The sequence below is a fragment of the Budorcas taxicolor genome, chromosome 12 (genome assembly GCF_023091745.1).
Source record: "Budorcas taxicolor isolate Tak-1 chromosome 12, Takin1.1, whole genome shotgun sequence".
Classification (NCBI taxonomy): Eukaryota; Metazoa; Chordata; class Mammalia; order Artiodactyla; family Bovidae; genus Budorcas; species Budorcas taxicolor.
Window position 1 is genome coordinate 86,673,166 of NC_068921.1, and position 24,263 is coordinate 86,697,428.

A 24,263-nucleotide genomic window follows, 5' to 3' on the forward strand; every position below is an offset into this window, starting at 1 on the left:
AGGGGCCGTGGAGCAGGGTCTTCTCCTGGGAGGGGACTGGGCGGGGAACTTGGAACTGTGGCTTGGGAGTGGGGAGGCCTAGGGGTCGGGGACTTGGAACTGTGTGTGGCCTGGGAGTCGGGGCTCCTTTGGAGGCGGCCCGTGGTAGCTGGGAGACAGTGGGAAGCAGCTTGTGCATGAGAGCGCACCCACCCACAGGCACGTGATGAAGGAGCTTCTGGACACAGAGCGGGTCTACGTGGAGGAGCTGCTGTGCGTCCTGGAGGTGAGGGTGGTCTCGTCCCACAACAGCCCTGCTGAGCCGGCGGGGAGCTAGAAGCCCGTCGGCGGTCCATCCTCGGGACCAGGGCGCGTGGGCGCAGGCACAGCTGCACTGGGATGTGTTTGCAGGAAGAGGGAGAGGCTACTGCCTAGGGATGGCAGAGGGGCTTCTGGGTGCGGGGACGCTCAGCCCCAGGGTCTGGGCTGTGGCCGCGAGGGTGCAGGCCCCGAGATAATCCGTCAGAACGCACGTGTAGCAGATGTGCCTGTGTTTAGAAAGGTTGAAAGGTGAAGAAATGGATGGAGGCCCCCCCCCAGCCACACACACACACACACACACAAGTAACTGATGCTGCTTGTAATTCACTCACGTTTCTGTGCTTGTCCGTCCGGAATGAATTCAGGTAGACTTCATTCCTTAACCTGAGCAGCATCACTTCCCTGCCTGGTGGCGTCGTGGAGCCCGCCTCCCACGCTGACCGCTCTTTCCTCCGCAGGGCTACGCCGCAGAGATGGACAACCCTTTAATGACTCATCTCATCTCGACTGGCCTTCAGAACAAGAAGGACATCCTGTTTGGAAACATGGAAGAAATTTACCACTTTCATAACAGGTTAGGCCTTCCCTTGGGTCGCTGGAGGCCCCGCCTGCCGGAGCTTTGCTGGGGGAGAGCCTTTCCTCCCGTCAAGGGGGATAAGCAGATGGGCAGCAGACTCGGGTGGGACGAGCCCAGGGCAGACCCTGAGCAGCAGGGAGCTACAAAGGGGCCATGCGCCCACAGGGCCAGGCCCGTTTCCGTAAGGGATGCCCACAGCGCACTCTCCTTCCTGCCCATCCCCGCCTCGTGGGAGTGCCAGAGGCCTCTGCGTGGCTTCGAGGAGATGTGGGCAGTCCTTCTGGGGCTGCTGACCCTCAGCGGTCTCGGGCTCGTGGGAAGATGAATAGCGGACACAGAGGGAACCAGATGGAGGCAGAAGCCTGTGGTCCTGAGGAAAGCCGCCGTGCACGGGTCCTTCCAGCCTGCCCACAGACAGGCCCGTGGCCCTGGGATCCAGCCCCATCTCCCTGGATGCCAGGGGCACCGGCACTTCTGTCTGACCACGTGCTTTTGCCCCTGTCCGTAGCCTCCGTCACCCGAAGCTTGTGAAGGAAGCAGTGGGTTTCAGGTGCTCCTCCCTGAGAGGTTAGGGTGAGCAGGGGGCCTGGGCCCTCTGGCCCTTCCGCAGCCTCAGCCCTGGCTCTCAGCCACCCTCCGTGCCAGGATTTATCCAATAGATGGATGGGAGTCGGAAACCCAGACGAAAACTCAACCTCAGGCTCAGGGTCAGCACTGCAGGGTGGAGGGTCCTGCCCTCAGGACCAGAGCAGAAAACCCACTGAGCACTCGGGCTGCTGGGCCTCAAGAGGCCCTGTCTGCTGCTGCGGCCCCTCAGTCCGTGTCCGTGTTCTCCAGAAACAAGGTGTCCCCGTAGGGCCACGGCTGCGTGTCCCTGAGCATTCGGCACAGTCGGGACCCTGGGAGGGACAGGGGTGGGCTGCAGGCCCCGAAGTCAGGCGGCGCATCCCCGCTCACGGTCTCGGGCACCGTCCAGAGTCGGGACAGGTGTCTGGAAATGAACGTCTAATACTTGGTGACACTGCCGTCGTATTCTGGCGGTGTTCCGTGACCTGGTACACACTTCCTCATCTAGGATATTCCTGAGGGAGCTGGAGAACTACACGGACTGCCCGGAGCTGGTTGGCAGGTGCTTTCTGGAGCGGGTGCGTGCTTCTCAGACGTGTCCTTCTGCAGGCCTGATGCCTCGAAGCTGCTCCTTAAAGCTACAGTGGCTTTAAGTGCCACGGTCCCCATCTGGCCAACCGCGATTGCGAGGACGGATGTTTCCAGTTTGGCTGAGATCCTGCGATGCTTTTCGTTAGGGCCAGAAGAGCACAGTTTCCCTAAAGCCCAGTAACGAGCTCAAAAAAGAGAAAACTAGGATCTTAGTTTTGAGAGCCGACAGCATCGCAGGGTGTCTGAGTTCTGAGCGTGAGTGTGGCGTACCGACTGTCCTGGCTGGCGTTAGTTCCCTGCTGGTCCCTCACGCACCGGCTGACCCTGGGCGGTCATGCGTGCTTTGAGGTATCAGTCACGGACGCAGGACCATCAGTGGGCTGGGGGCCGTGCACAGGCTCTGGGAGCAGGAGGATGGGGTACAGGGTGCTGTCCCTGGTGACCCTGACCCAGCAGCATGCAGACATCAAGCAGGAGCCGGCGCCAGGGGCAGAGGAGGCAGAGGGGCCCCGTTTGCGCTGCACGCGGTCTGGCGCACCTCCCGGTGCTGAGAACCGGGGTGGGGGGTGTTACCAGCATCAGCCCCTCCTGGGGACCGAGGGGCAGTGCAGGTGCTCAGGCTGCGCCCCCAACCTGTGGAACGCGGGCCTCAGTGGGGGCGGCAGTTACCGTTCATCAGCCCGCCGACCGTCCCGACCCGTGCACGGGCAGCCGAGTCCTTCACAAAGTCTGTGCCGGTCCTGTGTCTGTTTGGCTGTTCCCTGAGGCCAAAGACGGCCACACGGACCAAATGTTTCTAAGAGAGGCGCCAGGACTCGGGCAGCCCTGAGACGGAGCTTCTGGGGGGCGGTCACCTGGCTGACCCGCCACAGCCGTTGGCGTCTGAGACAGAGGGGGCCCCGGAGTTGGGCCGGCCCAGGGAGCCGGGCGTCCCCACCCGGAGGGCTGTGACTCGGCGGTGGGCTCCGCGACCCCTGTGCCCCCCGTGACGCGGCCCCGCTCCCTGGCAGATGGAGGAGTTCCAGATCTACGAGAAGTACTGTCAGAACAAGCCGCGCTCCGAAAGCCTGTGGAGGCAGTGCTCCGACTGCCCCTTCTTCCAGGTGCGCGCCGGCCGCGCGGGCGGTGCCCAAAGGCCGAGGCTCGGGGAGGGCGGCAGCCGCCTAAGGGGTGTGCTGGGGACGGACCTCCGTGGGCTGAGGCTCGGGGGAGGGCAGCTGCCGTCTAAGGGGTGTGGTGGGGGCGGTCCTCCGTGGGCTGAGGCTCGGGGGTGGGCCGCAGCCGCCTAAGGGTGTGCTGGGGACAGACCTCCGTGCGCTGAGGCTCAGCGGAGGGCGGCAGCTGCCTAAGGGGTGTGCTGGGAACGGTCCTCCACGGGCTGAGGCTCGGGGGAGGGCGGCAGCCGTCTAAGGGTGTGCCCGGGGCAGGAGTGCCAGAAGAAGCTGGACCACAAGCTGAGCCTCGACTCCTACTTGCTGAAGCCGGTCCAGAGGATCACCAAGTACCAGCTGCTGCTCAAAGTGAGAGGCTGGGCATCCCACCCTCCTGGCCCGATGCCCCCTCCCTGGAGCCGGGCTCTGATCTGGCCACCCTCCCAGCCACATACCACACAGTGGCAGTCGCCCCAGCCCATCCGTGAGCTCCATGGTCTCTGGACACTTTCCTCCCATGTCTGCGGGGCCCTGGCTCCCCACACGCCTTTGTGAGAGCCTCCCGTGCGCTGCCGTAGTCGGGGCTGAGGACACAGGCAGGCAGAGCATCCCCCCAACCCTGCACCTAGGCGGGGGGTGCGTGCCCCAGGGCACATCGGTCTTGCCCCACCAGCGACAGCCGCACCGGAGCCACACCTTTGTCCCAGGGCGTCCCAGCCGCTCTCCCGGGAGGGGTGGGGCTCAGTGTCCAGACGGGCAGTGACCCCCCCCCCCCGCACCCCCCAGGAGATGCTGAAATACAGCAAGAGCTGCGAGGGCGCCGAGGACCTGCAGGAGGCCCTGAGCTCCATCCTGGGCATCCTCAAGGCAGTGAACGATTCCATGCACCTGATCGCCATCACCGGCTACGAGGTGAGGCTCCGCCCACCCTGCCAGCCTGGGGCGGGGCCTGAGGGGCCCATCACGGAGTGAGGGGGCGGCCTGCACGCAGGTCACCCAGAATACCGTGCGCGTCCCTGCAGGCGGCCCACCAGCAGGGGGAAGCCCAGGACGTTCCCCCTCCCCAGGGCGCGTCCCTGCAGGCGGCCCACCAGCAGGGGGAAGCCCAGGACGTTCCCCCTCCCCAGGGCGCGTCCCTGCAGGCGGCCCACCAGCAGGGGGAAGCCCAGGACGTTCCCCCTCCCCAGGGCGCGTCCCTGCAGGCGGCCCACCAGCAGGGGGAAGCCCAGGACGTTCCCCCTCCCCAGGGCGCGTCCCTGCAGGCGGCCCACCAGCAGGGGGAAGCCCAGGACGTTTCCCACCCCCCGAGGCCGCGTCTCGGCGCGGCAGGGCTCGGGCACCACCCCCGGCCCTCCCCTTCTCGCCCCGGCAGCGTCTGACATTGGGTGCCGCCCGCTGTGCGCTCAGGCCGCTCCCTGGTTCCTCTCCGCCTTGTAAATTCCTTCAGCACTCCTCTCTTTGCTTTTCTCTTTAATCGACTTCCTTTTTGGAGCAGTTCTGGGTTCACAAAACGGGAGGGACACACAGGCCTCCCCGTCCCCCCGGGTGCACGGCGGCCCCCGCAGCGCCCCCTCCCGTCGCAGTCTGACCCCTCCCCCAGGGTCCGCAGCGCACGTCGGGGTCACGCTCTGAGTTTGGACAAGTGGGTGACCAGCGTCCACCATGATAGCGTCCCACGGAGCAGTTCCCTGCCCCAAACATCCCCTGTTGGTCCCTGCGGACCGCCTGCGACCCCTGACCTTCCCACTACCTTTGACTCTCCCCGGTCCTCTTGACTCTCCCCAGTGTTGGCAGTTGGGCCCCACGGGCCGCAGCCCGGCTCCCAGACGGGCTTCTGCTTCGCTGCGTCTGAGACCCAGGCCCGCGCTGGTGTTCACCGCGCCTCCTTCTGCCCCCCCAGGGGACCCTGGGCGACCTGGGCAGGCTCGAGGCCCCAGGCCCGCGCTGGTGTTCACCGCGCCTCCTTCTGACCCCCCAGGGGAACCGGGGCGACCTGGGCAGGCTCGAGGCCCCAGGCCCGCGCTGGTGTTCACGGCACCTCCTTCTGCCCCCCCAGGGGAACCTGGGCGACCTGGGGAGGCTTCTCATGCAGGGCTCCTTCAGTGTGTGGACCGACCACAAGAGGGGCCACACCAAGGTGAAGGACCTGGCCCGCTTCAAGCCCATGCAGCGCCACCTGTTCCTGCACGAGAAGGCCGTGCTCTTCTGCAAGCGGCGGGAAGAGAACGGCGAGGGCTACGAGAAAGCGCCCTCGTACAGCTACAAGCAGTCCCTGAACGTGAGCGCCCCGGGCCGGGCACCCGCCTTCCGGGGAGGGCCCCCCGCCAGAGGCCCACCCACCTGCTCTGCCCTCACAGATGACGGCCGTCGGCATCACGGAGAACGTGAAAGGAGACGCCAAGAAGTTCGAGATCTGGTACAACGCCCGGGAGGAGGTGTACATTATCCAGGTGGGCCCTGGGGTCTGCACGGCCTGTGCGGGTGTCCGTGAGCGGTTTCGGCCGAGGGTCGCTCTCTAGGACCCTCTGAGGTTTTATCTCCCAGAGATCGGCCCAACCCCCTCCCCATTCATGTGGGGCTGCCCTGGGCTGTCGGTGACAGAGCTGAGCCCTGACGGGGAGCAGGGACCCTGCAGGGCAGAGGGGCTCTGGAGGTAGGGCAGCAGGCTCCTGCGTGCCAGGACGGCGGGGCGGTGTGGGCGGCCCGTGTCGCACGTGCACACTGGCCCACGCGTGTGCCCGACTCTCGTGCGGGAAGCATGTCTTCACCTTGCCATGGGGGTGGGAGGTGGTGGAGCTGTCGGGGTGTCCACGCATCTGGCAGAGACCCCGAGAGAGTGGCTTAGCTCGGGGGGCGCCTCGCCACATTGCCCGCCACAGTAATGACGCCCTTGGTGGTCTGGGCCCTGGCGACCCTGGGGGATGTGGCCCCAGGGCAGCGAGAAGGCCCCGCGACCTGGTCACAGCTCACAACACACAAGCCGGCTTGGCCAACCGAGGGCCCACAGAGCTGGACGGGAGGGGGCGGCCTCAGCCAGCGCCCGGCTCTCCACGAGCCTGGGGTCCTCATAGTCCAGCGCCCACCCACATGGCCCTCAGGCCCAGTGGTCAGGGCACCCACTCCTGAGGGTTCCTGCTGAGTCAGAGCCAGAGCCGCAGGGTGCGGGCCCGGCACTCAGCGTGCCCTCGCCCGGGGGCTCCTTCCTGCACCCCAGTGCAGCACTGCCAGCCTGGTTCCCACGGGTCCCGGGCACCGGCAGAGGGATACATGGCGCGCGTCGTGGTGGGCACGCACCCACCCCTGGTCTGCTCTGGGGCGCAGGCACCCACTCCTGAGATCAAGGCCGCCTGGGTGAGCGAGATCCGGAAGGTGCTGACCAGCCAGCTGCAGGCGTGCAGAGGTGAGGGCCTGTTCCCTGGGCTGCCCCAGGGCACGTTTGGTCCCTCGAAGCAGCCCCAACCCTTGGCCCTCCAGGCTCCTGGAGGGGAGGGCGCGCGGCCCCGGGTCCTGACCGCGCCGGGCCCCTCTCCCCACAGAGGCCAGCCAGCACCGTGCCCTCGAGCAGTCCCAGAGCCTGCCCCTGCCCACACCGGGCGGCACCAGGTAAGGCCTGCCGCGTGCAGGGCTCCCAGTGGGAGCCAGCCAACCCACACCACCGTGTCTCCTGGTCCCCAAGCCCACTGCCCAGGGCCAGGGGGTGTGTCCCGGGCTCACACACTGCTGGTCAGTCCCAGCAGGTCAGCGTCAGGCAGAGGCCCGTCCCTGTGTCCCTGTTTTCTCCTGGGGAGGGGGCGGAAATCCCATCATGATCAGCGCAGGGTGGGTGGCTGTCCCAAGAGCAGCCCCGCACGCGTGTGTCAGAGATGGCAGCGCCCCGGGTGGCTGGGTCCTAGGAGCACGCCAACTCAGCTGTGGGGCCCACGGCTCACGGGCAAACGGGGACGAGGGGGCTCATTTCGCACTGGCCTTGTTACACGTCTTCTGCCCTCATTTATCCTCCGTTGCTTTATCCATCCACTATTTTTTTACTGTTTTTTATGTAAGCCACATCTAATCGTCTATGGAATAGGATGTAGTCTAAACGAATAAACCACAGAACGATGCCTTTAAAGGAGAAAGCGTACCCTGGGGGGGAAAAAAACCAACAAAGCCCTCTTATTTAGCAGCTGTGGAGGTGGGCATCCCCCCGGCTGCACCCAGAGTCGGGAAGTGCGCGGCCAAGCACTGGGGAGGAGCTCAGGGTCGTCCCCTCCCCACCCTCAGGGCCCTGTGAATGCTAACAGCAGCATTCTCTTCCTCTTTCCACGCGTCTGACGTCATTAGTCCCTCCAAAGTGAGCACAAGAAACGTGAAAAAGTTAGAAGACAGAAAAACGGACCCGCTGAGCCTGGAGGGATACGGGGGCCCGCCCCCACTGCCGAGGGCCCCCGAGAAGGGCCAAGGTGGGTGCTGGGCTGAGCCTGGAGGGATACAGGGGCCCGATGCCACTGCCGAGGGCCCCCAAGAAGGGCCGAGGTGGGTGCTGGGCTGAGCCCGGAGGGATACGGGGGTCCAACGCTGCTGCCGAGGGCCCCCAAGAAGGGCCAAGGTGGGTGCTTGGCTGAGCCCAGAGTGCCGGGCCCCCCAAGAAGGGCAAAGGTGGGTGCTGGGCTGAGCCTGGAGGAATACAGGGGCCCGCCCCCACTGCCGAGGGCCCCCGAGAAGGGCCTAGGTGGGTGCTGGGCTGAGCCCAGAGTGCCGGGCCCCCCAAGAAGGGTAAAGGTGGGTGCTGGGCTGAGCCTGGAGGGATATGGGGGTCCGATGCCACTGCCGAGGGCCCCCGAGAAGGGCCAAGGTGGGTGCTGGGCTGAGCCTGGAGGGATACGCGGGCCCGCCCCCACTGCCAAGGGCCCCCGAGAAGGGCCAAGGTGGGTGCTGGGCTGAGCCCCGAGTTCCGGGTCCCCTGAGAAGGCCGAAGGTGGGTGCTGGGCTGAGCCTGGAGGGATACGGGGGCCTGACGCCACTGCCAAGGGCCCCTGAGAAAGGCCAAGGTGGGTGCTGGGCTGAGTCCAGAGTGTCGGGCGCCCCCAAGAAGGGCAAAGGTGGGTGCTGGGCTGAGCCCCGAGTTCCAGGTCCCCCAAGAAGGGCGAAGGTGGTGCTGGGCTGAGCCTGGAGGGATATGGGGGCCCAACGCCACTGCCGAGGCCCCCCGAGAAAGGCCAAGGTGGGTGCTGGGCTGAGCCCGGAGCACCGGGCCTCCCAAGAAGGGCAAAAGTGGGTGCTGGGCTGAGCCCGGAGCGCCAGGTCCCCCGAGAAGGACAAAGGGGGGTGCTGGGCTGAGCCCGGAGCACTGGGTCCCCCAATAAGGGCAAAGGGGGGTGCTGGGCTGAACCCAGAGTGCCGGGCCCCCCAAGAAGGGCCAAGGTGGGTGCTGGGCTGAGCCGGAGCGCTGGGGAGGGTGTGGGTGCCTGCAGCAGGCACAGCGTAGGCATCCCCCGTGGCCCCGGGCAGGTCCGTGGCAAGCGTGGGGCCTGGGGGGACCCGGGTGTGGCCGCCCAGCGCCCCCTGCACCACCCTCTCTCCCCGCAGATGATGTGGTCACTAGCTCCACCTCAGAAAGCTCTGCTCTTTCTAAAAAGCGCTTCACCCTGCAGAGCTTTGCTGCCCTCAAAGCCCAGAAAGGTAAAGGTGCTCACCAGCCCACAGCCTCGGGGCGGCTCGTGCCCTGGTTGCCCGTCATCACCCGCGGTGCCATGCTCATCAGTGGGGGCGTCTCGGGAGGGCATCCGCCTCCTTCATCACCAGGGAGCATCTTCCCCCCGTCGCTCTCTGTCCCCGATGCTGGTGTGTCTGTCATCCGTGCGGCCAGAGCTCTTTTCGGGGCCTTTTCTTTGGGAAGGAGGAAGCCCCCGCTTCTGATGGAGGCCCGTCTTGGGGGCCCGAGTGTCCTTTGCCTTCTAGCCCAGCTCCTCCCGCAAGCCCATCCTCTCCCGCCTTTCCCTGTCAGGCCCCCGCCTGCCAGACCACGAGGCTTTCACTTCCCTCTGGGCGATTGGAACGCGCAGGCAGGTTCAGAGCGTCTGGAGGGAGGTCTCAAAGCCCGCGGGGCGCCCAGGCAGTGCATACACAGGAGAAACAGGCGCAGAAGCTGCAGGAGGGCCGTTAGAGGGCTCCCCGCCAGACACTAAAAGTCTGGAGGTCTTTTCATGGGCCCCGAAACTTGGAGCTTTTTTTTTCTTTCCAATTGACAAAATCATTTTAAATTGGCTTCAAACGAAAAGATGGATACATCCTGGTTCTCACGTGCACTGTGCTTGCTGCACACGGGGCCCAGGACACAGACAGCACGCCGCCGCCGCGTCGTCTTCAGCCCTTCCCACCCTCCCGCGGGGCTCCCCTTCCACCCCTGGGCCCCTCCGCCCGCGCCCTCGGCTCGGAGTCCTTGGAAGGTGCACCCCTGGGCCCCTCCACCCACAAGCTCGCCTCAGGGTCCCCGGAAGGCAGCTCTGGCCGCGGGCCTCATTGCAGCTCGCGCTCTGTGTCACCGCCCTCGCGCTCAGCCGCCGCGCCTCATGCTCTCCTGTTCTCTCTGCCTCTCGCCTCTCTGCAGCTTCTCCCACCAGTCCCGACAAAAAAGCTAAGCGACACCAAGTAAGGAGCGACCCCACGCCTTTCGGGTCACGAGGTAGAGTGGCCCACCTTCTGGACAAGGCCTGATGCCCGCCTCCCCATCCGATTAGGGACCCTGTCTCACCCTCACCTGTCATCTGAGCCGCCCGGCCAAGTAGGCCCCTCCCAGCCAGGGGCAGAGTCAGTGTTTTGTTCAAAACCTGACATCCCCGTGACATACTGGTGACGTCTGGCTTCTGGGGGCCGGGCCTCAGGCTGGGCGTGCCCAGCACCACAGAGCTGCCCGCCAAGCGCCAGGCAGCGGCTGGGGATGCTGGCTGGCCTCTGAGACGGCAGGACTGTCTCCGCAGAGGCTGTGGGGCTGTGGGACTCGGCGCCCCAGGCCCGACCTGCCTCGCTGTTGGCTTCCGGGGACAGCGGTGGCGGAGCCCTCTCAGCACTAGTCTCCCGGGGGCTCCCGCTGTGCAGACACAGCGGGTCGGCTCCACACTGAAGCTCAGGCCTTGGCCTCTGTCGCCCCCACGGCCCAGGAGACCCCAAGACCCCCGGCCCAGATTGAGAGTCTGAGGTTCCCAGAGAGGGTTCCACTGTGCGGTTGCCCTGCGTTTCCCAGACAGCATGACGGTCCCTCAGGGGTGTGGCTAGACCCTACCCTGTGCTCAGACCACTCAGGGGCACGGGGCCCTCCCCAGCCTCCAAGGACAATCTGTGCCCCAGGGACCCGGGCCGCACCCTCCCACCACCCAGGCAGGACAGCCCGAGGCCAGCCCTGCCACGGGGGCTCTGGGGAAAGGAGCCGCCTCCCGCAGGGCTCCTGGGAGAGGCTGCTGCAGGCCCTTTGGGTTCCTGCTTAAGACCAGGGGTGTCCGAGGCGCTTCCCTGCTCTGCCAGTCACCTGGTCCGGGGCCCTGCCCCGTGCAGCTCAGACGCTGAGACTCTGTGCAGGCCTCGGACACTGAGACTCTGTGCAGGCCTCTGCCCAGTGTCAGCTCTGAGCGCCCCTGTGAGACAGTGACCTGACCTCGAGTCCACAGAAGGGTGTTAGAGCCTGGAGCAAGCCCAGCGCTGCCAGCCCCCTCCCCTCCCCTCCTGCCCTGTCCCCCTCCCCTTCTCTCCGTCTCCTCACCCTCCCCCTTCTTCTTCTCCACCCCCCTCCTTCCCTCCCCTCCCCCCTCCTCCTCTCCACCCCCTCCCCTCCCCCATGCTCCATCTTCTCCCCCCCTTCTTCTCCACCCCCCTCCTTCCCTCCCCCTCCCCTCTCCCATCTTCCCCTCCACCCCCTCCTCTCCTCCTGCCCCTCCCCCCTCTCCATTTCCTCCTCCCCTCCCCCTTCTTCCCTCCCTGTCCCCCTCCCCCTTCTCCCCTCCCCCTCTTTCCTCCCCCTCCCCCCTTCGCCTCCTCCCCCCGCCCCCCCTCCATCTGCCCATCCCCCTTCTTTCCTCCCCCTCCCCCTCCTTCACCTCCCCCCTGCTCTTCATCCCCCCTCCCTCCGCTCCCCCTCCTCCCCCTCCTCCCCTCCCCTTCTCTTCCCCCCTCCCCCCTTCCCCCTCCTCCCCTGTGGTGAGTCACTTCAGTCCACATCAGGGCACAGTGAGGTTTTCTTGGCTTCCACTCTTGCCCACACCAAGCGTCTGCTTCCTGGAGCTTCATCAGCCCCTCTCCCCAGTGCCAATGCCAGCGGCTGTTTTACGGGGACAACAGGTGACCACACGCACGGTTACCCTGGTCCGCCGTCCTCCTCCAAGCCCCCAGCTCCTACACGGCTGTGGGCCCAGCATTTCCCCCTTACTCCCGCCAGTGTGGACACAGGGACCACCTCGCCTGGTACAGAGGGTCCCTCAGAGGCCTCGGGCAGCCGGGCGTGTTCGAAGGGCAGTGCCACCCCGGTGGCCCCAGCCGGGTTTGCGGGCGCCCGCGTCCCGGGGCCGGCACTCTGCGCAGCAGCAGCGTCATTTTCTGCCTGCACTATCCCCCGTCACACTCCTGCTCCCGTTTGGCCGGAAGCCTCCCGGTCGGTGCTGGGCGCGGAGAGCAGACATTCGAGGCCCAGCGCCAGGGCCCCTGGTGACCAAGCCCAGTGTCCCTCTGCGCTTCCTGCGCTGGGCGACTGCGGACGTGCCCCAGCGGGCGGGGAGGGGGCCTGTGGCTGTAAACTTGCAGGTCCTGCTCCCCACGCGGCCCCCAGCCACCAGGCCCGCGGGCCACGCATGTGGTGGCGGCCCTGGGCACATGGCAGTGGGAATGCTCGCCGAGGGGCGTCCGCGTGGTTTATAAAGCCCCGAAGAAGCATCTTCCGGTGGCCTCCCAGCTGCTCCCCTTATCCTCCCCAGCTGGGGTGCCCAGGCCTCCTCCCAGCCACCACCTGCCGCGGGGTGAGGGGTGCTGTGCTTGCCGGTGGTCACGGAAAGGGCCTTCCCTTGGCGGCAGACCCTGAGGGGATTCTCACTGGAGCCTGTCCCTCTCTAGGCTGGAGCAAAACGTCCCACCCGTCAGAGACGCCTGAGGATAACGACGGCTGGTCCAGCACCGAGGAGCCCGTCAACTCCTCAGACGCGGAGGAGGAGGGCAGAGTGGGCCCCGGGAAGCTGGTAACCTGGGTTCTCACCTGGCCAACCGCTCCCCGCTGCACCCTCGGGGGGTCGGGGCCCCGGGGCTGTGGGAGGGTCTGTTAGTTCACGTCAGCCTGGCCCAGGGCGCACGCCTGCCCACTCTGCCCTGCAGGGGAGCTTTGCTATCACTGTGCCTGCGTCTCCACCCCAGCATTTAAGAGAATCGCACTGTCCGAGGTGCGAACTTGCCTTCCAGACAAAGTTCTGCTTTAGCATGAGCCCCCAGGGAAGCATAAGCCATCAGTCAGGACGCACAGCAGTTATTGGCTGCCGCTGGCTGCTGCCCTAGTTCACACCGGCTGTTTGCAGCACGCAGACCACCCCAGAGAAGGAGGGGGCAGACGCACGTGGGTGGGGAAAGCAGAGTGCGTCTCGGGTGGCTGGGCGGCCCTTCCCGAGGAGGCCTAAGGGTGAGCGGAGCCGGCCAGGACCCCGGGGGTCAGCGGGGGAACCTCAGCAGGCGGGCAAGCCTGGGGAGGGGGGTGCCTCCTGCTCTCGGGGTGGCCAGAGGGCGGGAGGTGCTGCCCTGGGCCAGGGCGGGGCTGGGCGGCTGGTCCAGGGAGGACGGTGTTGGCCCCCATGAGGACGAGGGCCCCTGGCCCAGCTCTGCCCGCTCCCGCGCCAGACGGTGTGACCCCTGCACAGCTCATCACACGAGGCTGGAGCCCCTGCTCTCCCGCAGGACGGCCTCCCCTCCTCGAGACCGCACTGCTCGGCAGCTCCATCCACAGAGGTGCTGAGCACCTGGTGTGTGAGGTGCTGGTCGCCGGGCTCTGAACGCAGACGGGGGTCAGGAGCCCCCTCTCACGGGTGAAAGACGAGTGCCCGGCTGAGCTTGTTCCGTGCCCGCAGGTGTGGCCCAGGCAGGGGGCAGCAGGGCCACAGTGACCGGGCACTGGTGTGGCGGGCGCAGGGGCCCAGAGGGCCAGGGCGGGCCGGGTGGGCTCTCGGGTCTGCGCGAGGCCCCCCCAGTTGAGGGCTGTGGTGCATGAGGTGCCCTGCCGTGCCTCCCCAGGTCCCCGGGAGGTACACCGTCGCCAGGCTGGATGAGAAGGGGGCCCCCGATGCTCTGGCCCTGAGAAGTGGGGACGAGGTGGAGCTGGTGCAGGAGGGAGACGAGGGCCTCTGGTAAGACCCCTGCCCCATGCGCCCCTCGCCCACGCCTGGCCGCGCCCTCACCCAGCCCCTTGCAGGTTCGTGCGGAATCTGAGCTCCGGTGCCGAGGGCTGGGTGCCCGCCCGCAGCCTGTCTGCACTCCTCTGCCAGCGTGGCCCTGTGGGGTGCCTGAGCAGCCCAGGTGAGCCCTGCACCCCACCCCACCCCTGTGAGCACCCCCAGCCCCGTGAGCGCCCCCCAGCCCCGTGAGTGTCCCCCGACCCCCGTGAGTGCCCCCCACCCCCGTGAGTGCCCCCTGACCCCCGTGAGTGCCCCCACCCCTGTGAGCGCCCCCCGACCCCCGTGAGCGCCCCCCACCCCCGTGAGCGCCCCCCAGCCCCATGAGTGTCCCTAGTCGTGTGAGTGCCCCCACCCCTATGAGCGCCCCCCACCCCTGTGAGTGCCCCCCACCCCTGTGAGCACCCCCACCCCCGTGAGTGCCCCCCAGTTGTGTTGAGTGCCCCCAGCCCCATGAATGCTTCCCCACCCCCGTGAGCGCCCCCCAGCCCCTTGAGCCCAGGTGAGGCCTGCAGTGGCGGCGGCAGCTCGGAGGCCAGCAGGTCTGTGCCCTGCAGCAGTGCAGCCCTCGCCTGCTTGCCCGCAGAGTCCAGCGCGGGGTCCGCGGTGCTGAGCCCCTCGTCCAGCTGCAGCGAGAGCTGCACGGCCGCCCTCACCGACCTGCAGGGGTAGCGCCATGGCCACCCTGCCCGCAGCACGGGGAGCTGGCCTCTGCTGGGGCCGCCTGCCCACGGAGCTGCGCCTGGAACCCAGCCCGCCGCGGCCCCCGAGGACGGGGCGCCTTCCCAGGTGCAGGGTGGAGCGCGGCACTGGACCCCCTTGGAAGGGGTGGACTGACCGAGCCAACGACAGACCTCGGGGGAAGGGCCCCAGCCACGACTGCGGCCGCCGCCTCGGCTTTTGACGTCCCTGTCTCTGATGGCAGGACCGTGTGTCCTGTGGAGCGGCGTCCACCAGAAGCGGCCAAGGCACCGGCTGCCGGCTGGGAACGGGGGTGGGGATAGTTGGTCTTTTACACATTTTTTTTAAGCAGGGATTAATCCTACAGCCATTTTTTTGTGGTACTTTGGCCTCTGATCTTTACCAGGAATCACTGTGTTTACATGAAACGACAATTTGATACTGTATTTGATAGAAAACTATTTTTTGTTACCGGGGTTTACGTGGCACGGGGTGGCTTGGGGGGCACGCTCTTGGGGAACTCGGCAGCACTCTCTGAGCCCACCCGGTCCCAGGTGCAGGGGAGGGGTCCCCCAGGAGAATCAGGCAGAGTTGCTACAGACCGGCAGTGAAAATCCAAGGAAATTCCTTCATCTGTGTAGGTTAATTTTCAAAAGAACATGTAAACTGTAATTTAAGAGGTTAGCCTTTTCTACAGAAAAATGAGGGGACTCCTGACTTTTTTAACACTCTCCACTGATTTCGGGTATTTTTACTGTTTTCACACGTAAAGATGCAGTTTTCGCAGCTGTCGCCTGAACCGACGCCGGGCCGGGGAAGCCCTGCGCTCGGCCGCCCCGGCCCTGGGCCCCACGTGGAAGTGCTGTGAGCACAGGAGCAGAATTTATTTTATTCTACTCAAGGCGAAACTGGAAAGAAAACTCTTCTGCTTTACTGTTTTCTTGTGTGTTTCAGAAACAAATCCTGTTGTCTGGAAGCGCTTCTCTGTCTGGTTGGGGCAGATGTTTCTGTACGTGTGTGTATATGTGTCGATGAGTGTGTGCACGCGCCCAGCGCGGGCGGTGTGTCTATAGCCTCCAAGCTGCTGGCAGTGGGTCACTGTACGGCCCCCGGGCACCAGGCCGCTGCAGCCCCGCCGCGGGCCCCGGTCGGCGAGCAGGTCAGGCCTCTCTGAACCGTGTGGTAGGCGGCGGGCAAGCTCTGCAGCGCTTCTCTGAAGTGTGTAAGTTATTTGGAAAATGATGAGTCACATAATTTACTTAATATATTGACTGTTCAGACACCGTTCCTGCCGTCTCAGCCTGGGATTGGCCCCGTTTCTGTGATCTCATCCTCATAAAGGCACTTTAAAACTTCGTGTTTCAGCCACTGTTTTTTTTTTTTTCCCCTAAGCTTCTGATGTAAATGAAATTTAAAAGTCAGAATTCTTTATTGTATGGATGGAGTTTGAATAAATATCAGCAACTCTTGCAGTCTGCCTTTGTCTGCAGAGGCTCAGGGCCTGAAACTGGGCGGTGATTCTGGGGCCGCCCTCACTGGGGGGGGCCGCCCTCACTGGGGGGGGCCGCCCTCACTGGGGGGGGCCGCCCTCACTGGGGGGCGCCGCCCTCACTGGGGGGGGCCGCCCTCACTGGGGGGGGCCGCCCTCACTGGGGGGGGCCGCCCTCACTGGGGGGCGCCGCCCTCACTGAAGTGTCCCCAGACTCCAACGCAAGTGAGCAGGCCCCCAGGCTCTTCACAACGACTGCCTTTCTCCCCCCTGGACCCCAGCGCCTGTGCCCCCTCGCCCTCCTGCAGGAGTGGGACAAGGTGAGGGCTGCCCCTGCTCGGCCACTGGTCACTGAGAAGACCAGGCCGCCGGGAGAAAGGGTGCAACGCCAGGGGGAGCAGAGGCTCCTCAAAGCCAAGCCCCCGTGGGCTGCCGTGTCCCCTCCACCACGTGGGGCCCATCCCCCGGACCTGAGCGCCTCTGCCTCTCACATTCACCTGATGCCTGCTGACACCTGTGCTCGCAGGGCGTCTGTCTGTGGAAACCAGCTCAGTGGTGATGCCTGGAGAAGCCACAGAAGGAGCCTGTCCCTGTTGGTCCTGTGCTCAGGATGCCACATGTGTGGCTGCAAACACAGGCTCAGCTCAGCTCTGCTCAAGGGAAATCAGGGGCTCCGGGCAGAGAGCAGCCATTAAGATACCCCTCTATCCAGAACACCAGAAGGCAACCCGCTTGAGACGGGGTCACTGCAGGCGCAGCAGGTTGAGACGCTGTCACTGCAGGTGCAGCAGGTTGAGATGGGGTTACAGTGTCTCCTGTCCAATGACTGGTGTCCTTGAAAAAGCAGGAGATTCACACACACACACACAGGGCAGCGGAGGCAGAAACTGTCCGCTCAGTGTGGCCAGGCCCAAAGGCCACTGGCGCCTCGGGAGCTGGAAGAGGTGAAAAGGACCCTCCCCAGAGCCTCGGAGGGAGCGCAGCCCTCCGACAGCGGTGCCCAGACCTGGGACGGGCCAGTTCCTTGTGGCTGGGAGCCGCTGGGCGCAGGGCTGCATGGGCAGCTGGAAGGGCACATAAGGAATGCAGTGGCTGCGAGGCGCTTGGCCTGAGAAGGTGGTGGCTGGGCGGGAGGAAGCTGGGATGCTGGCCGCTCATGGCGCGGGTGGCGGGGGCCCTTCTGGAGCCTTCACAGGACACAGGGCGCCCCCAGCTCTCGGCAGGCCTCGCCAGCCCCCCTGCCCCATGAGGACAGCGAGGCTCAGAGGGGTGAGCCCCTCCAGAGCTGGAGAAGACGGAGCCAGGGCCCCCAGGGAGCTGAGCCCAGAGTGGCTACACCTGCCTCGTGTCCCCGAGGGGCTCGGAGTCCCGCTAACATCCTTCACAAATTCCACTACACCTGGGTCCTGAGGGACTGGTAGTTACTGATAGTGACGAGCAGAGAGTCCAGAGGCCATCAGCGAGGGCTGTCTTCCTCGGGGAGGGAGCGCCCGGGACCTGCAGGGACAGCTGGGCCCCGTCACCCCCGCACAGAGGAAGGCACAGGGCAGGTGTCCCCAGCCCACCGTTAACAGGAAAGGGGAGCCTCCCGAGGAGACTGGACACCTGAGGGGGCCCCGCAGGGAGACCACCAGCCCAGTGGCCCCGGGCACCCTAATTTCATCCTGAAAGTCCAGGGTCCTGAGGAACCTGCCCGTGCCCAGCAGCCGGGGCGCAGGAAGACCACCAGCCCAGTGGCCCCGGGCACCCTAATTTCACCCTGAAAGTCCAGGGTCCTGAGAAACCTGCCCGTGCCCGGCAGCCGGGGCAGCTGGTCACCCCCACTGCGGCCCAGGGGCAGGAGGGCCCAAGGGACCCGCGTGGGTCTGAGACACCACAGGGGCTGCTCGGGGGCACGCCCCTCCCCTGTGACCCCCGAGCCAGGAGGACCGCTCTGCACCGTGCTCACAGTCACACCACAGGCCCGCCGCCCTGCCGGGGCCATCACGGGGCAGCGGGCACCACTCTTCCCCAGCAGCCTCCCCAGAGCGGCACACACCAGACACGCACCCCGGAGCCGAGTCTTGGGTACGGAGCCCGTGGGGCGGCCCGGCCAGCCCCAGTCCGCAGGCCCCGCGCCAGGACTGCAGCATCCTCCCCCACCGCCTCCGGCTCTGGGAGAACTTTGCCCGCCCCGGGAAAGTCAACAGCCTGAGCGACCTAGGACCCTGCCATGCTGCCCCAGGCCACGGTTCTGGCCCTCCTCTGCTTTCTGCTCAGCCTGCGGGGGTCCCTGCAGGCAGGTAAGTGGGGGGAGGTTCCCCATTAACCCCGTGGAAGGCCAGCCGCCCCCAAAGCTGGCCTGCATGGTGGGCACTCCCATCTGCCGGGACCCTGGCTGGAGGGTCCTCTCTGACCTGCCTGCCTTTCAAAAGATGACCGGAGCCCCTGGAGCCCAGTCCCCTCCCAGACGCCTGGGGGCAGGCTCCCTGGCCACGGCGGGCCCTCCCCTGCCTCCACCGCCCCCCAGGCCCAGACGCGGGCTCAGAGGCGACCCGTCTCCCGCTCTGCTCTCAGCCGCTCGCTGGTGGACCCCCCCTCCCAGGGACAGGGCACAGATGCTGCACCTTGATGCTCAGCCACCGCGGCAGTGAACACGACCCCCACCCGCAGACGCGGAGAGCCCTGAGTGGGAACACGGGCGGGCGGCTCTGTGAGCGGTCACCACCGTGATTCCCCAGCCCCGAGGGGTGGCCGAGGCGGAAGCCAGGTGCCGACACTGTCCCCTAGACCCGTCCACGTCTGCCCCGGCGCCCACACCGGCCGCGGGGCCCTGCCCGCAGGCCTGCTCCAGTGCCGGTGGCACCCGGGTCCTTCCCGTTTAACCGTCTTTGTTCGCCTGGGGTCGCCGGAGGTGGGTCGTTAGTGCTGCCAGTGTCTGCAGCTCTCCCAGCGGCCTCGTGTCTGCGGGGCTCAGAGCATCTCCTTAGGATAAACTGGAAGTGAAGGGACCCGGTCAAGGGCGTGGACATGTTATAATTTAACAAACATGTCACCTTCTCCTCCCATATGAAGCTTGTGCGGTGCTGCCCGTTGGCAGCCGTGAGAAACGCTCCTGCTGTAAACCAGCCAGGCCGTGGGTGGGAGGCCTGTGATCCCATCACCGGGGTGGGCAGGGGGCCTGTGATCCCATCACCGGGGTAGGGGGCAGGGGGCCTGTGATCCCATCACTGGGGTGGGGGGCAGGGGGGCCTGTGATCCCATCATGGGGGGGGCAGGGTGGTGGGGAGGTGCTGTTACAGGTGGGGGGATGGTGCCGTCGCCCCCGTGTCTCACAGCGTGCCCCCCAGTCTTCCTGCCCCAGGAGCAGGCCCTCAGTGTCCTGCATCGGCCCCGGCGTGCCAACGGGTTCCTGGAGGAGCTGCGGCCAGGCTCGCTGGAGCGGGAGTGCAAGGAGGAACTCTGCTCCTTCGAGGAGGCCCGTGAGATCTTCCGCAACGAGGAGAGGACGGTGAGCTCACCCGGCGGGCCGGGGGCGGGCGGCGGGCTCTGGGCGCCAGGGGCCGGGGTCTCCCCATGCTAAGACCCCCTGCGCATCCTCACCCCTCATCCAGAAGCAGTTTCCTGTGCTCTCACCCCCCTGAGGATGGCCCCCGACCCCGTAAGCCGTCCAGGCCCTGGGCAGGGCCACCTGTCCAGCAGCCCTCAGAGACCCATTGGAGCCATCGGCGACCCCAGCCAGGGCTGCCTCAGGGATGCTCGAGTGAGGAGGGCGCAACTAGGGAGCCTGTACCTCCCCCAGCGGGGCGGAGCAGGTGGGGCAGGCCTCCCCTCCCGCCCACGAGCAGAGAGGTCCCTGCTGAAACTGTCTCCTTCCAGGGGGCTGAGGATCAGGAGGCTAGAGACAGGACCCCCTCTCCCCACACACTCGAGGGACACCCCACACAGGACACACGTCTCACACGCATGGGACCCACACCTGGCACGGGACACGCATCACACACAGGACACATGTCTCACACGCATGGGATACACACCTGACATGGGACACGCATCACACACAGGACACATCTCACACGCACAGGACATACATCTCACACGCATGGGCCCCACACCTGGCACAGGACACGCATCACACACACAGGACACACGTCTCACACACATGGGACCCACGTCTCACACGCACAGGGCATACATCTCACATGCATGGGACACGTATCACACACAGGACACACGTCTCACATGCATAGGACCCATGTCTCACACGCACAGGACATACATGTCACACGCATGGGACCCACACCTGGCATGGGACACGTATCACACACAGGACACATATCTCACACGCATGGGACCCACGTCTCACACGCACAGGACACACGTCTCACATGCATGGGACCCACACCTGGCACGGGACACGCATTACACATAGGACACTCGTCTGACACGCATGGGACCCACACCTGGCACAAGACATGCATCACACACACGACACACGTCTCACACGCATGGAACACGCACCTGGCACAGCGCACACTCTGCACTCGCAGGCAGGGCTCACACGGCCCTTCCCCGCCGCGCTAAGGACGGTCACCCCTTGCGTCTGTGTGTGTGAGTCGCTCAGCCGTGTCTGCCTCTCTGCGACCCCACGCACTGTAGCCACCGGGCTCGCCTGTCCATGATTCTCAGGCAGGAGAACCGGAGTGGGTTGTGGTTTTCAGAACCTTCCAGCAGCTTCCACCTTGGTTTGTTCTCACAGCAACAGAGCTGTTTTTCATTGGCCTAAAGATCCCTGGGGAATCCCTGTTACTGAAGCGGCCCCTGGAACTGGCAGGGCACTTGCGCATGTCTTTGCCACAGCGGGTGTCTGGACGGTCAGCACAGCGTCGGGGGCAGCCCGGAGGCTTGGGGAGCGTGGGGTCTCACCCACGTTCACAGCTCCGACGTGGCAGGGCTGGTGCTGAAGCCTGGGGTTGGAACTTGGGAGAGGACATTCGGACCTCTGTGGCCTTAGCAATGGGAGGGGTGGGTATTAGAGAAAAAACTTGCTTCCCTGGATGAACCCACCTGTCTCCACAGGAGCGGTGTGGCTTCCAGAGCCCACTGGGAGGGCTGGTCGGAAGCCCCAGCCGCCCGGCGCCTCCCCCACAGGGACATAAACGCTTGCCTTGGCGCCCACGTCTCACGTGGCTTCCTCTTGCTCCCTCAGAGGCAGTTCTGGGTTTCCTACAATGGTGAGTAGGTGACTTGCCGACCCCATCTGCCGCCAGCCCCCCGTCAGCCTGGTAACAGCGACTTGCCCGCAGATGGGGACCAGTGCGCCTCCAGCCCCTGCCAGAACGGGGGCTCCTGTGAGGACCAGCTCCAGGCCTACATCTGCTTCTGCCCCGACGGCTTTGAGGGCCGGAACTGCGAGACGGGTGAGGAGCGGGGCCGGGAGGCTGCCGACTCACCAGGTGGGAGGGGGGCCTCGGCGCCCTGGCAGGCTTCCACCCGAGCGTCCTGGCTGCGGGGTTCTGGGTGCTGACCCGCTGGACACCCTGTCCGCTTCTGGGCTCTGGGCACGGGGCAAAGCCGGGGGAGCCACTCATCTCTGCCAGCTCCCCTGCTTCCTGGCACGGGGGTCCTGCAGCCCCTGTGGCCGATGTGCTCAGACCCGGGACCCCCAGGCCCGGGTCTCACCCTCCAGGGTCGTCTGCGGGGTGTCCCCTGGCCCGGGACCCGCAGGCCCGGGTCTCACCCTCCTGGGTCGTCTGCGGGGTGTCCCCTGGCCCGGGACCCCCAGGCCCGGGTCTCACCCTCCAGGGTCGTCTGCGGGGTGTCCCCTGACCCAGGACCCCCAGGCCTGGGTCTCACCCTCCAGGGTCGTCTGCGGGGTGTCCCCTTCCTCCATGCAGGCCTGGCCTCTGGCCCAGGGAGGGGCGGCCACCGGGCTTCCTGCCCTGACCAGGGGCCGCGTCAGCTGTGCCCTGTGCCCGCAGACAAGCAGAGCCAGCTGATCTGTGCCAACGACAACGGCGGCTGTGAGCAGTACTGTGGGGCCGACCCAGGGGCCGGGCGCTTCTGCTGGTGCCACGAGGGCTATGCACTCCAGGCAGACGGGGTGTCCTGCACGCCCACAGGTAACGGGCCCGGGGCCCAGGCCTGGGATGTGTGCTTCCACTCCCGATGAGCACCACTGCCCTGCTGTATATCCTCTGTGGCTAAAAGGTGGGCCCCGGGGGAGGAGCATCCCTGAGCCTCGCCAAGGCGAGGGGGTGCTCTGGGCGGAGGGTAGAGGTGCCCCACCAGCCCTGGTCTCCCAAGGATCGTGCAGGCGGCCTTGTCTAGCAGCCCCGAGAGAGCGACCACCTCAAATGCTGTCCTCTCTGGCCTGGGGCTTTCCCGGAGGCAGACAGAAACCAAGAGCAGTGTTGGAGAGCGGCTGGGCTGCCTGAGACGCCGCTCACCCCCCGCAGCATATCCCGGGCCCTCTGGTGGCGTCGGGCTGCCTGTCTCCACCCCCGGATACACCAGCAGGACCCAGGCCCACGGGCCCTGCTGCCCGGCCCCAGCAGCTCCCCCAGGGCCCCTGAAACCCCAGCCAGGAGAGGGCACAGCCGCCAACACAGGGCGCTCGCTGGCGCAGCCACACAGCCTCCGTCTCACCCACGTCCTGCTGACTTCTATCTCACACAGTGGAATATCCGTGCGGGAAAATACCTGTTCTGGAAAAAAGAAATGGCAGCAAGCCCCAAGGGCGAATCGTGGGGGGCCATGTCTGCCCCAGAGGCGAGTGCCCCTGGCAGGTGAGGCTGCAGGCCTGGGGGAGGGGAGGGGAGGGGAGGGTCATCAGGCCTGGGGGAGGGGAGGGGAGGGTTGCCTGGCAGGTGAATCTCCAGGCCCGCTGACGCTCTGCCGGAGCAGAGGACCCCAGCCCGGCATTTCCACCCTCCGGCCGGGGCCCACTTGCTCCCCATCCCCTTACCTGGATGGACGCAGTGTCCCAGGCAGCCCCCACGCGAGGGAGGGGAGCCCCAGGCGGCCGTGAGCATGATGTGACCCCTGCCGTGTGCCACGTCCGCCAGGCCATGCTGAAGCTGAACGGGGCGCTGCTGTGCGGGGGCACCCTGGTGGGCCCAGCCTGGGTGGTCTCTGCTGCCCACTGCTTTGACAGGCTCCGGAGCTGGTGGAACCTGACGGCCGTGCTGGGTAGGTGGTGTGGGTGCCTCCCTTGCCCCACAGAGCTTCCGGGCTTCCAACCACCACTCCCACGAGTGGCGGCGACTTTCCCAGAAAGAGCCGCACGCAGGCAATGTGTGGGCAGACCCCACACCCCGGGGCCCCTGTGCCCGCCCCCCACAGCCTCTCCTGCCCAGACGCAGCCCCGGGTGGCGATGCTCCGGCCAGGACCCCACGGGGGTGCTCTCCCTGGGTGCTCTGCCCTGCGGGCCTACGGGTGACTGGGGCCCCAGGGGCAGGGGGACCGGGGCACCCCTCCTCCCCTACCATGCTGCCCACCCAAACCCCCACTCACCTCCAGCACCTCTGGGTCCGGATTTGCCCCGACTCTCCTGCTGGCAGCCCCCGGGAGGATGCCCGCCCACCTTGGGGGGGGAACGTGCGCCCCCCATTCCCAGGAGAGGAGCCCAGGGCCCACACCGCAAGGCGGATGACAGCAGATGGTCCTGGTGCCCCGCAGGTGAGCACGACCTCGGCCGCGTGGAGGGCCCAGAGCAGGAGCGGCGGGTGGTGCGGGTCATCGTCCCTGAGCAGTACGTGCCAGGCAAGACGGACCACGACGTGGCGCTGCTGGAGCTGGCGCAGCCCGTGGCCCTGAGCGACCACGTGGCACCCCTCTGCCTGCCCGACCCAGACTTCGCGGACCAGACGCTGGCCTTCGTGCGCTTCTCGGCCGTCAGCGGCTGGGGCCAGCTCCTGGAGCGCGGGGTCACCGCCCGCAGGCTCATGGTGGTGCTGGTGCCCCGGCTGCTGACCCAGGACTGCCTGCAGCAGTCGCGCCAGAGGCCCGGCGGGCCTGCGGTCACAGACAACATGTTCTGCGCCGGCCACACCGACGGCAGCAAGGACGCCTGCAAGGGGGACAGCGGCGGCCCGCACGCCACGCACTTCCGGGGCACCTGGTTCCTGACCGGCGTCGTCAGCTGGGGTGAGGGCTGCGCGGCGGCCGGCCACTTTGGGGTCTACACGAGGCTCTCCCGCTACACGGCCTGGCTACAGCGGCTGATGGCCCACCCGCCGCCCAGGCGGGGCTTCCTCCGGGTCCCGCTGCTGCCCTAGCCCCTGCCCTGCAAATAAAGCCGCTGAGCGTGCCTGGCGCCCAGGCACCAAAGGCAGAGATTCTCCGGTGGTTCCTGGGCAGGGAAGCGGGGTCGGGGGGTGGGCAGGGGGGGTTGGGGGGGGAGGGGGAGGGAAACAGAAATGGAGACTGGGAGATGGAGAGACACAGAGGAGGGAGAGAAAGAGGGCGGGAGAGAGAAAGACCCAGAGTCAGAGACAGACGGGGAGGGTGGCAAAGGGGCCCTGGAGGCCCTGGA

General features: G+C 66.4%; 2 protein-coding genes across 2 annotated transcripts in view; both read left to right on the forward strand.

Moving 5' to 3' along the window:
- The window catches only part of MCF2L (MCF.2 cell line derived transforming sequence like), a 46,122-nt gene extending 31,780 nt beyond the window's left edge, over window positions 1–14,342 (forward strand). The window contains exons 16-32 of the mRNA XM_052649955.1: window positions 199–265; window positions 759–874; window positions 1,953–2,022; window positions 3,046–3,138; window positions 3,463–3,555; window positions 3,973–4,098; window positions 5,243–5,464; window positions 5,544–5,636; window positions 6,508–6,586; window positions 6,723–6,789; window positions 7,510–7,628; window positions 8,755–8,847; window positions 9,776–9,850; window positions 12,262–12,383; window positions 13,420–13,532; window positions 13,598–13,701; window positions 14,164–14,342. Of these exons, the coding sequence (XP_052505915.1) occupies window positions 199–265; window positions 759–874; window positions 1,953–2,022; window positions 3,046–3,138; window positions 3,463–3,555; window positions 3,973–4,098; window positions 5,243–5,464; window positions 5,544–5,636; window positions 6,508–6,586; window positions 6,723–6,789; window positions 7,510–7,628; window positions 8,755–8,847; window positions 9,776–9,850; window positions 12,262–12,383; window positions 13,420–13,532; window positions 13,598–13,701; window positions 14,164–14,249 (1,738 nt within the window). The 3' untranslated portion in view covers window positions 14,250–14,342. The remainder of the gene's footprint in view (window positions 1–198; window positions 266–758; window positions 875–1,952; window positions 2,023–3,045; window positions 3,139–3,462; window positions 3,556–3,972; window positions 4,099–5,242; window positions 5,465–5,543; window positions 5,637–6,507; window positions 6,587–6,722; window positions 6,790–7,509; window positions 7,629–8,754; window positions 8,848–9,775; window positions 9,851–12,261; window positions 12,384–13,419; window positions 13,533–13,597; window positions 13,702–14,163) is intronic.
- A 3,617-nt stretch (window positions 14,343–17,959) lies between these two features.
- F7 (coagulation factor VII) lies at window positions 17,960–24,006 on the forward strand. Its single transcript, XM_052650308.1, has 8 exons — window positions 17,960–18,029; window positions 19,065–19,237; window positions 20,936–20,960; window positions 21,033–21,146; window positions 21,708–21,848; window positions 22,405–22,514; window positions 22,794–22,917; window positions 23,408–24,006. Exons 1-8 carry the CDS (start codon window positions 17,960–17,962, stop codon window positions 24,004–24,006), a joined length of 1,356 nt encoding a protein of 451 aa, XP_052506268.1.
- The last annotated feature ends 257 nt before the right edge of the window (window positions 24,007–24,263 follow it).

Excerpts from the sequence above, each read along its gene's own strand:
- F7 (XM_052650308.1), top strand. The coding sequence starts at position 17,960 with ATGCTGCCCCAGGCCACGGTTCTGGCCCTCCTCTGCTTTCTGCTCAGC. Across the intron at positions 18,030-19,064 it reads GCGGGGGTCCCTGCAGGCAG|CGTGCCCCCCAGTCTTCCTG; the intron begins GTAAGTGGGGGG and ends CGTGTCTCACAG. Across the intron at positions 22,918-23,407 it reads GAACCTGACGGCCGTGCTGG|GTGAGCACGACCTCGGCCGC; the intron begins GTAGGTGGTGTG and ends GGTGCCCCGCAG.